We start from the raw sequence: 12,764 nt of genomic DNA on the forward strand, positions 1-12,764 counted from the left end.
GTTTAAAAATATATATATACTTCTGTGTACTGATTTTAAGAAAGGCATTGGTGTTTATGGTTAGGTACATGTTGGAGCAACGACAGTCCTTTTTCAGCGAATGCGCACCGCAACGATTATATGCAACGCAAGACACGCTAGATAAACTAGTACTATCATCAACCATGTGTAGTTATAACTAGTGATTATGATTGTTTTTATGAGATGTTTAATGCTAGCTAGCAACTTACCTTGGCTTCTTACTGCAATCTCGTAACAGGCGGGCCGCTCGTGAGGCAGGTGGTTAGAGCGTTGGACTAGTTAACCGTAAGGTTGCAAGATTGAATCCCTGAGCTGACTGTCGTTCTGCCCCTGAACAAGGCAGTTAACCCACCGTTCCTAGGCCATCATTGAAAATAAGAATGTGTTCTTAACTGACTTGCCTAGTTAAATAAAGATGAAATAAAACATTCAAAAATATGTAAAAAAAAAAAAGGCTAAATCTGCATCCAAAATGACCGTTTGTTATGAAAACTTGAAAATAGGCCATTCCGATAAATCGGTCGACCTCTAGACTGAAGGGTGCAATTGAGCTTTCTTTTTTTTATTCTATGCAAATGACCTATGATATTACTATTCCTTTGTTGCATGCATCTGTAGCTCCTCAACATCATTCTCTGTAAAACCAGCAGAATGACAGCAGAATCTGAACCAAAAGGAAAATAATGCAACAAAAAGAAAACAGAACAGGACAAACCTGACCCCACCCTGCTCAGGAAACAGTGTGACTGACGCCACTCGGACAGACATATTGGACCCCAAACACACAGTGCACAGCACAGGCCCACACCTGTGCATGCATGCAGTGCACACACACACACCACATCATGTTTTGATAACATGAAGAATGAGCTTGAACCCTGGGCAAAATCATTTTGCAAAAAGGAACAGTCATCATTTGTGTGCTACATGCTGCGCAATACTTATGACAACACTGAAACAGAACACTGCAACCCCTGAGAGACCAGCTGTTAATCTAGAACAGCACGGCCTGGATTGGAATGCCCTGCCACTGCTTTAGATCCATGGGAGAACAGAGGGTCTAAACTGTGCATCCTATGGACTCACAACACAAAAACAGTAGTACACTTACAACCCAAGTCCATCCAGAGCTAGGCCTAGTCAACATCCTGCAACCACAGCCTTGGCAGACAATACGATAATTAAAGTAAAACTATGAAAAGCTTGCCCTACCCGCTAACACCGACCTGTGCTAGCCAAGGAACAATGTACACAGACAATCATGTAATGATGATGGCCTGAATAACCTTCCTTCCTGAATCACATGGTGGCATGACACGCAACCAGTCTTTTTCACGCATGCACAAACAGGTGCAGCAGCTGTTTATGAGAGAGAGAGACAGATAGGGGTAAAGAGAGAGACAAGAAAGAAAGAAATAGCGAGTGAGATGGTGAGAGAAATGTTTAAAAATACCAAGTGTCAGCCAAAGTTTATGAGTGCTAGCCTGGGGGGTTCCAGTGTGTTGCATTAATGAGTTGTAGCCACATGTTCCTCATGCTTCAGGCCATGAGGCTACTATCCTCTCTACGCAGGACTACACCACATCCTGAAATCCCTGGAATGCATGCGAGAGTGCCTGAATGTTACTTGCCCAGCCAGAGGACCAAATAGCAAGAAAGCTCTGACAAAAGATCTGTCCTGTTCCTCCTTGCAATGGTTGGCATGAGAAGATAGTGAGTGCTGTGCATGCATTTTTAAACATGTTTGCAAATCATCTTGTCTTACACAGTCAGGGACAGGGGTGACCATAACTCGAGCAGGCAGACAGTGTTGCACAATCATGTTCCTTGTTGTTTGTTTGTCTCTCTCCCTCTATGTTCTGCACATGCCAGACAGAGAGGGGTTGCGTCCCAAAGGGCACCCTATTCCCTACATAGTGCACTACTTTTGAACAGGACCTAAAGGGAATCGGGTGACATTTCCCCATTTGGGATGCAGCCAGGGACTCTAGAGGGGGGAGGAGAGGGCAGCTTTGTTGGAACTTGGAACTCTACTATTGACAATATGACATCATTGCTATAATATTCAAGCCCAAAGCAATCCAAGTTCCAGCCTTTGAGGTTTTCCCCGCTTTTCCGGAAAAACATTGGTCAAAACCAGAGGGCCCTCCAGGAAGTGCCTTGCCTGCAGGGCATGTTTATGTCTTAGTCCAAAATGTCACCCTATTCCCTATATAGTGCACTGCTTTTGACCAGAGTAGTGCACTATAAAGGTAATAGGGAGCAATGTGGGATGCAGAAAATGAGTTAGGACAAAAATACAATGAGCCTGCAGTTGCACAAACTGATTCCTGGAAGAGAGGAACTTCAAGTTCCCCAGTCCCCACCCATACGCTGCAGCTGCATAACCATGAGCAGGGTAAGTATACCTATTAATCCCACCAAAATCTGAGTTGACATTTCTTACAAAAATTAAAGCAGTATGTTAGAAAAGTGGATATAAAATGAAAGATTAATCTCATGTTTTAAAGAGACAAATATTTAAATCTCTTGAAGTTATGACTTTACTTACGTGTTTTAATAAATGTGTGAGAAGTCCGGACTGGGTTTAATGCGTACCGACTTTACGCCTTAAACCCATGGGTGTTCCAAATAAGCCCACCTCTTAAACAATCCATGTTAAAAACTTACAAACTGACACTTCTTATATAAAATTACATTATATGAATCACCCCTAAAATAAAATGATCATTGCTATTCATCATGAAAGTAGCACTTAAAACAGGGGGTGTCCAATTGTATCCACAGAGAACAAAGTGGACTTGGGCTTTTGTTCTTGCTGACCAGTACACGCCTGATTCAACTAATCAGACTTCAATCAAGACATTAGTCGAATCAGGTGTGTTATTGCTTAGAACACAAACCTGCACCCACCCTGGCCCTCTGTGGATAAGAAGCCATGCAACAAAGACCAGAACACAACTTTTTAGGAATTATCTGAAAGCTAATTCACATTTGCAGTACTGCTATTCTTGTTAATTAGTACAACTCATCTTCCTAAGGCATATCTGAAGACAGTTTCAATCTCCCACTCTGTGTATTAAATAAAGTACAGGTGGACCAAACAGATTCACCTGGATGAATGAAAGAAAGACAGGCGTAGTCTCCCAATAGTCTTCGTCGCTCTCATTTGTTTGCATTTTTATCCACCACCTGTAGGTTTTTGTTTCTCTAATATCCCTCAACCCTAAATTTCTGCATCAACATTCTGAGCACAATGATTGCTAATTGTTTCGAATCTTGGTAAAGGCACCATGGGTAGATGCACAATATGCATAATGATAGTGTGTGTTTTAAATCAACTTAAAATCTGAACAAAAATAATTTATGCTCATGTTGATTGAATATTAGGGATATCAAACTATCCTAGTGTTTCAATGCATACTGGCCTTAAAAGGAGAAACAGTGATTTGTTGAAGAAGAGAATAGGAAAGTCTACTCAAAATACTTGAAACCAATGGTTTGGGGTATAAAGATTAGAGGTCGACCGATTAATCGGAATGGTCGATTAATTAGGGCCGATTTCAAGTTTTCATAACAATCGGAAATCTGTATTTTTGGGCGCCGATTTGCCGATTTTTTTTCACACCTTTATTTAACTAGGCAAGTCAGTTAAGAACACATTCTTATTTTCAATAACGGCCTAGGAACGGTGGGTTTAACTGCGTCGTTCTGGGGCAGAAAGACAGATTTTCAACTTGTCAGCTTGGGGGATCAAATCTTGCAACCTTACAGTTAACTAGTCCAACGCAATAACGACCTGCCTCTCTCTCGTTGCACTCCACAAGGAGACTGCCTGTTACGCAAATGCAGTAAGCCAAGGTAAGTTGCTAGCTAGCATTAAACTTATCTTATAAAAAAACAATCATAATCACTAGTTAACTACACATGGTTGATGATATTACTAGATATTATCTAGCGTGTCCTGTGTTGCATATAATCTGACTCAGCATACAAGTATCTGACTGAGCGGTGGTAGGCAGAAGTATGGCGCGTAAACATTCATTCAAACAGCACTTTCGTGCGTTTTGCCAGCAGCTCTTTGTTGTGCATCAAGCATTGCGCTGTTTATGACTTCAAACCTATCAACTCCCGAGATGAGGCTGGTGTGACCGAAGTGAAATGGCTGGCTAGTTAGCGCTCGCTAATAGCGTTTCAAACTTCACTCGCTCTGAGCCTTGGGGTGGTTGTTTCCCTTGCTCTGCATGGGTAACGCTGCTTCGATGTGGTGGCTGTTGTCGTTGTGTTGCAGGTTCGAGCCCACGGAAGAGCGAGGAGAGGGACGGAGGCTATACTGTTACACTGGCAATACTAAAGTGCCTATAAGAACATCCAATAGTCAAAGGTTGAGGAAATACAAATGGTAGAGGGAAATAGTCCTAAAATTCTGATAATAACTACAACCTAAAACTTCTTACCTGGGAATATTGAAGACTCATGTTAAAAGGAACCACCAGCTTTCATATGTTCTCATGTTCTGAGCAAGGAACTGAAACGTAAGCTTTCTTACATAGCACATATTGCACTTTTACTTTCATCTCCAACACTTTGTTTTAGCATTATTTAAACCAAATTGAGCGTGTTTCATTATTTATTTGAGGCTAAATTGATTTTATTGATGTATTATATTAAAAATAAGTTTCATTATTACAAATACATTTTTATTTTATTTAAAAACGGCCGATCAAATCGGTATCGGTCTTTTTGTTCCTCCAATAATCGGTATCGGCGTTGAAAAATCATAATCGGTCGACCTCTAAAGATACACTAGACTACAATATTATGCAAAGTTAGGATTGATCATATTTAATGATATTGCTTTGTCATTTACATTCTGTATAGTGCGCTACTGTACCCTTTAAGCCCACCTGAGATAAATGTCAAATTTAACAAAAATGTATGTATAGCAATACAATGTTCATTTAACAGTGAAATTAGAAAAGCATTCAAAAATGTAAGCTGTAAATTGCCTGAAATCTATTCACTAAGTGGTGTTGGTACTGTGAGACGGACATGCCGGCACAACTACTTGCATGAAAAACTATTTTCAATTGGCAAGAAAAAGTAATGAATGCTCATGAAATATGCTGTCATGTTTTTACATTAGCACATAAATATCTTCATTTTAGATAAAGTATGATCACTTACTTGAGAAGGTACTAAAAATGTTTATCGGAGGGGAGGGGAGGGTAGCCTCAATGGCATTTATTTTTTTTTTTTTTTTTATTTTTTTTCAGCTTTGAAATTGACAACACACACAATTGTCAATAACTTCATCTGATTGGCTTAACATTTTAAAAAGTTGTAGATAACCATTTGAATTAGTTGAAACAGCAGAAAATATTTGTTTTCTAGTTTACTTGAATCCAAAGATGGAAGTGGGCTTAATGGGTATGCTTACTCTACATACCAAAATGTCACCCTATTCCCTACTTTTGACCTGACATTTATAAGAATTTACATCAGCAGCAACTGACAGTCTGACAAATGCCTGAATGCCAGTCTGTGCCATAATGCCAACTCCTTGTCACTAAAAGGGTGTTTTCACACATGGTCCTCTTTAAAAGAACCGATTGGAGTCCTCTTTAAAGTGAACTCTGGGGTAAAAAAATTTAAACATTTTAAAAAAAAGCTAAAGAACTCAATTCTCTTTGTATTCACACTGCCATTGGTTTGAATGAGGACTCAGCTCTTTTGACAGTTCACTTCACCCGTTTTGTGGTCCGAATGATCTTTGCATTCACATTGCTATGTTTAGAAAGGAACAAATATATTTTTACAACATTCAATCAATGCACTCCGGGATTTGTCAAAGTGCAGGACAAGCCATTTCATCAGAACGTATTATCGGACAGCTAGATATGCCAACTTACATTTTGGAAGCTAATAAATAGATTGCATTTAGTTCAAATATGAGACAATTGTAAATCAGAAGATACTATTAACAAATAAATAGCAGAAGAATAACTGCAGATTAAATAATGTTATAACTGACAAATGTAAACCCATTATCGGTTACTGCCCTTTAAGAGCTATAACAGATTTTGTACCATACAGTATGTTGTGATTCTCACCAAATACATCGTCTTCTCACACTATTCAAAAACCACAATCGAACAAAAGTCTTAAAGATCAAATCAAATTTCTGTTCATCACATGCCCCGAATACAACAGATACACCTTAGTGAAATGCTTACTTACGAGCCCCTAACCAACAATGCAGTTAAACAATAAAATACAGATTTTAAAAAAAGTAACAAGTAATTAAAAAGCAGCAGTAAAATAACAAGACTATATAAAGTGGGGTCACATATTGCAAACAAATAATCTGAACCAGAAACTACACAAACTCAGCAAAAAAAGAACGGTGCCTTTTTCAGGACCCTGTCTTTCAAAGATAATTTGTAAAAATCCCAATAACTTCACAGATCCTCATTGTAAAGGGTTTAAACACCGTTTCCCATGCTTATTCAATGAACCATCAACAATTAATGAACATGCACCTGTGGAACGGTCGTTAAGACACTAACAGCTTACAGACAGGAGGCAATTAAGATCACAGTTATGACAACTTGACACTAAAGAGGCCTTTCTACGGACTCTGAAAAACACCAAAAGAAAGATGCCCAGGGTCCCTGCTCATCTGCGTGAACGTGCCTTGGGCATGCTGCAAGGAGGCATGAGGACTGCAGATGTGGCCACGGAGACGCATAAGACAGCGCTACAGGGAGACAGGACGGACAGCTGATCGTCCTCGCAATGGAAGACCACGTGTAACACCTGCACAGGATCGGTACATCCGAACATCACACCTGCGGGACAGGTACAGGATGGCAACAACTGCACGAGTTACACCAGGAACGCACAACCCCTCCATCAGTGCTCAGACTGTCCACAATAGGCTGAGAGAGGCTGGACTGAGGGCTTGTAGGCCTGTTCTAAGGCAGGTCCTTACCAGACATCACTGGCAACAACGGCGCCTACGGGCACAAACCCACCATTGCTGGACCAGACAGGACTGTCAAAAAGTGCTCTTCACTGACGAGTTGCGGTTGTCGTCTCACCAGGGGTGATGGTCGGATTTGCGTTTATCGTCAAAGGAATGAGTGTTACACCAAGGCCTGTACCCTGGAGTAGAGGCTGACCGATTAAATCGGCATGGCCGATTAATTAGGGCCGAATTTAAGTTCTCATAATCGGTAATATGCCTTTTAGGACGGTGATTATGGTCGATTACATTGAAATCCACAAGGAAACTGTGTGTCAAGCTGACCACCGGTTACACGAGTGCAGCGTCAAAAGGACCCTGTTGCTGCAAGAAGCCAAGGTAAGTTGCTAGCTAGCATTAAACTTATCTTATAAAAAAACTATCAAACGACACATTGATGATATTACTAGGTTAATTAGCTTGTCCTGCGTTGCATATAATCAATGCGGTGCCTGTTAATTTATCATCAAATCACAGCCTACTTCATCTTCCCCAAACGGGTGATTTATTAACCTCTTTGATCTCTAGGGGCGCTATTTCATTTTTGGATAAAAAACGTTCCCGTTTTAAGCGCGATATTTTGTCACGAAAAGATGCTCGACTATGCATATTCTTGACAGTTTTTGAAAGAAAACACTGAAGTTTCAGAATCTGCAAAGATATTGTCTGTAAGTGCCCCAGAACTCATTCTACAGGCAAAACCAAGATGATGCGTCAACCAGGAAATGAGCAGATTTCTGAAGCTCTGTTTTCCATTGTCTCCTTATATGGCTGTGATTGCGCAAGGAATGAGCCTACACTTTCTGTCGTTCTCCCAAGGCGTTAGCAGCATTGTGACGTATTTGTAGGCATATCATTGGAAGATTGACCATAAGAGACTACATTTTCCAAGTGTCCGCCTGGTGTCCCTGCGTCGAAATTGGAGCGTAAAGCCAGGTGCAATTATTTTTCCATTTGAGAGCAAGGAGAAACCAGGCTTCCACGAAGGATATATCATTGAAGAGATATGTGGATAAACACCTTGAGGATTGATTCTAAACCACGTTTGCCATGTTTCAGTCGATATTATGGAGTTCATTTGGAAAAAAGTTCGCGTTTTGAGGGCTGAATTTTCGTTTTTTTTTTTTTGGTAGCCAAATGTGATGTACAAAACGGAGCTATTTCTAATACACAAATAATCTTTTTGGAAAAACTGAGCATCTGCTATCTAACTGAGAGTCTCCTCATTGAAAACATCAGAAGTTCTTCAAAGGTAAGTTATTTTATTTGAAGGCTTTACTTGTTTTTGTGATAGTTGCCTGCTAAATGCTAACGCTAATGCTAACGCTAAATGCTACGCTAGCTAGCTACTGTTACACAAATGATTGTTTTCCTATGGTTGAAAAGCATATTTTGAAAATCTGAGATGACAGTGTTGTTAACAAAAGGCTAAGCTTGAGAGATAGCATATTTATTTCATTTCATTTGCGATTTTCATGAATAGTTAACGTTGCGTTATGGTAATGAGCTTAGGTCTATAAATAGAATCCCGGATCCGGGTTTGGTCGTCGCAACAAGTTAACAAAAGTGCATTTGCAAAAAAAGAACATTGGCTGCACAAATGTACCTAACCATAAACATCAATGCCTTAAATCAATATACAGTAGTATGTTTAGTTAAACCTGCATATTTTAGTTAAAATAAATGCATGTTAGCAGGCAATATTAACTAGTGAAACTGTCACTTCTCTTGCATTCAGTGCAAGCAGAGTCCGGGTATATGCAACAGTTTGGACCTGTTGGATCGGAGGGTGAGGGCTAGGGCCATTCTCCCCAGAAATGTCTGGGAACTTGCAGGTGCCTTGGTGGAAGAGTGGGGTAACATCTCACTGCAAGAACGGGCAAATCTGGTGCAGTCCATGAGGAGGATGCACTGCAGTACTTAATGCAGCTGGTGGCCACACCAGATACTGACTGTTACTTTTGATTTTGACCCCCCCCCCCCAAGTTCAGGGACACATTCAATTTCTGTTAGTCACATGTCTGTAGAACTTCTTCAGTTTATTTCTCAGTTGTTGAATCTTGTTATGTTCATACAAATATTTACACAGGTTAAGTTTGCTGAAAATGAACAGTTGACAGTGAGAGGATGTTTCTTTTTTTGCTGAGTTTACTTGGGAATGTCTGTGCATCCTTGACAATCGCTAATCAATATCTAAGAACAGCACTTTTTTCCCCCTGCTAATCTGCACATCATTATCTTCTCCCTTTTGGGACACCAATATGAGGGTTTATGGTAGGGGGGAAGGTGTTGCAGTAGTCTAGTGTGGGGGTTTATGGTAGGGGGAACAGTGTTGCAGTAGTCTAGTGTGGGGGAACAACAAGCGAACCTGGGGAGCTTTGTGTTCATGTTGTCCTAAAAAAGGGAACAGGACTACGGAATTCAAGCGAACAGAAAGACCATCTCTCGAGATAGTTTGGTTCATGTTGGGGCTCTTTTGAGGGGTCTGAATTATTTTGGAGTGTTCACACCGCACACAAAAAAAACCATTTACAAAACACTGAGTTCACAAAACTTGCCTGAAAGGGACCAAGTGTGAAAACAACCTAATTGCCATGTTGAGCTTGACAAGGAGTGCAATGGAGTTGGAAAGAGCACAAAGAGATGTGGGACCTGGCTCGTCTGACAGCAGCAGTACAGTAACTAGATATTTAAGTCTGCTTGTGCTTGCAAATGAGACTTGGATTGAAAACACAGCCAACCAGTATGATCAAAGTGATGACACAGACAATCAAGAACCACACTAAAGCATTGAACACATTTTAGCACTCTGAACATCATTCTATCCATTTAAATTCAGTCCCCCGTGCAGTGTAGGCCAGGCACTCTTGCATGCCTCAAGGGAGAGAGACATAACATTGGATTCCAGAGAATCTGTCGCCAGGAGTCAGGGGCAAACAAACCCGATGACGTCGTGTGGGGTCAAAAGAGAAGCACATAGAACAAAAACATTCCACTAAAATCAGCTGGAAGCAATAACTCAGAAGCCGTTTTCTAGTGGAATACAGAGCATACACATTGACTGTACATGCAATCCCTGGCTAACAACAAATGGCTTCTGAAAAGCTTAAGGCAAGAAACACGTTAACAATATTCTATCTCCCGAACAAAGAGCAGGCATCATTGTATATCCTGCAATACTAATACCTACTAGCTCAAGCTTGGAATTAATATTTTCCCCGCTGGTGATTTGCAATGTTTACATGATGATCACCACACATACAACAGCAAGCACGAAATTCATGGGTGTGTTTAGGATATATATAATAGAAATGTTCAATACATCTAAGCAATCGGTGGTCTATTGTAGCTAGTAAGCTAACCATGTTCCACAAAAAGGTTTTGAAACTTCATAAGCGTTGCTAAAACGAGATCATGTTCATGTGCCAGTGTTGGCAGCACACTGTGCTTTTCCTACTGTGCTGAGAACAGTCTTGAATTCTAGGAAAGCTAAATAATACATTCCATAACATGAGTAGTTTCCCCATCTTCTCAGTTCAAGTCATAGCTATAAAAAAAACAGCATATCAGCCTAGCCACTGAATTCTTACTTTTCTGGCTGCAAGTACAACACTTTATCATAAAATGCATGCCCCAACAAATATAACTAGTTATGACGTGGAGCCTAGCGTAGTAAGTTAGCGAACTGCCTAACTAAATGGTTAAAGATAGCTAGCTAGTTATAGTAGCTAGCGTTGGCTAACAATTCATGAAAAGTATTAAAACATTTCAATTAATGTTTCAAATAGAATTCTATTGAAGTTCGTGCATACCGTACATATAGAAAAATGTTCCACAATCCTGACGAAAGCTAATAGCTACCAAACTTTGCAAGAAAGAAGAGCAATGTTAATTTGCAACTGACAAAACGGAATAAACTCAACGACCCGTTAAAGTAACGTCCGCCACATAGTTAGCCTAGCAAGTTGCTAGGTAGCTGCCTTTCGATGTTGCAAATCGAATGCCAAGTCAAAAATAGTTAGTTACCTCTTTCAAAAGGTAAGTATTTCCTCCATCCCTCCAATAATTCCACAACAAATAGAAACACAGTGCAAAGTTACATTTCAGAGAACAGATGTATCTCCCAAAAACTTTGCATCTTTTAACGCTGCAAAAACATTGCAACTGCACGCAAACCACTATGTGACAGTAGGTTGCCTTTAGACGCACAAGCGCGCCAATTGACCCGCGTGGGTTGTCACATTCAGCTCACAAAGTGGCAGCAGCCGAAGCCCCGGCTGTGTAGTTTCTTTTCACGAAGAAGCACTGATTATTCGCCTACCTGCTAGGTTCGCTATTATCCGGAGGCTCCATAGCAGGTCGGGGAATGCTCGGTTCTAGTGGTGCATGGGACCACCCATGACCATGCAAGTTTAATAGTTGTTTGCACGTTTTCCTTTTGCAAAAGCTGGGCGAAAGGTGTCTTTCTGTTAAGATTTTTTTTCGCCTGCAGAATTGGGGCTCGCCTGGGTGTGCGCTGCCGCCATCTTTCCAGCAGTCAGGAGGAGTGCTACGGCAACCCGTACAGTTCATCCGTTCAGCAGTCAAGTCACACATTGAACAGCGAGACAGATATTTCACCGGATGTGTAAATGGAAGCATCATTTGGCGTTTCCACTTACTACCAAATATGGTGATGAGAGGAAGCCCAGTGGCAGGCAGTGGTAGAAGATTATCAAGGGAAATGGATTTTGACCGATATTCTGCAAATGTCCTGATTGATGAAACATTTGATCTCCATACAGTTTTCTGTTTCCAAAACTAGAATCTGCAACAAACAGAGTGAACTGTGTTTTGTAGACTTTACCCTTTGCCAAAGTTTACAAAAACATTTGTTAACGCATGAACGCACATCACAAAACAGGCGTTCCCTAACGGAATTATGCAAATAAATGCCAGAACACGCTAATAGGATCTCAATAGCTCGTGATCTCCTTGCTTGTTCTACCCACTATCCTTAATTTGCTCCCATTGGAAACGATAGGCTCTGGTCTATCTTGGGTTATCTATAAAAAATCTTTGACAAAGTGGTGACGATGCTTCTTCTTCGAGGTTTAATGGCAGACTAAACCCTACTGGTGCATTGTCGCCACCTACTGTACAGTGAAGTAAAACAAAAATTATATTTCTGGAAAGTAAACAAAATAAATTCATAGTCAAATCAAATTGTATTTGTCACATGCTTAGTAAACAACAGGTGTTGACTGAAATACTTACTTATGGGCCCTTCCCAACAACACAAGCTCAGGTGCCTTTGAGGGCAGAGCATTCATCGACAGGGTTCCTTGTAGTGCCTCCGAGTCCCAAAAAACTTTCAGCCGCACTCTCTGTTTGCGCCGTGCAGTTGATAACCAAAGCAATAATCTCTACAAAGTCCACCTTCTTATCATGCAACATGTCAGGATCCCTCTGTTGAGGGAATAATAATCTCTGGTGTCCAGTGGCAGATGTAGGTATGGGTAGGTATTCTGGTTTGTGCAAAATCGTTCAGAATAATATAAAACCAGTCTGCACACCACCAAGGTGAATTGGTTTAGTCTTGACTCTTGGTTGACAGTGTTGGGCGATGGGTAATGTATTGATGCTCGAGTGCCAAATCAACACACATGGATAATTTTATTTATTTTATTTCACCTTTATTTAACCAGGCAGGCAAGTTGAGAACAAGTTCTCATTT

The 12,764-nt window shown here is 40.6% G+C and overlaps 1 protein-coding gene across 2 annotated transcripts in view; it reads right to left on the minus strand.

Annotated features, from left to right (window-relative positions):
- LOC139376894 (mitogen-activated protein kinase kinase kinase 4-like) overlaps nt 1-11,644 on the minus strand; it is a 79,650-nt gene extending 68,006 nt beyond the window's left edge. The window contains exon 1 of one of the 2 annotated variants that reach the window (XM_071119883.1): nt 11,370-11,644. In XM_071119883.1, the coding sequence (XP_070975984.1) occupies nt 11,370-11,644 (275 nt within the window). The remainder of the gene's footprint in view (nt 1-11,369) is intronic. The other variant, XM_071119884.1, reaches the window with a different exon arrangement.
- Between the last annotated feature and the right edge of the window lie 1,120 nt (nt 11,645-12,764).

Source organism: Oncorhynchus clarkii, chromosome 20, assembly GCF_045791955.1.
Source record: "Oncorhynchus clarkii lewisi isolate Uvic-CL-2024 chromosome 20, UVic_Ocla_1.0, whole genome shotgun sequence".
Lineage (NCBI taxonomy): Eukaryota > Metazoa > Chordata > Actinopteri > Salmoniformes > Salmonidae > Oncorhynchus > Oncorhynchus clarkii.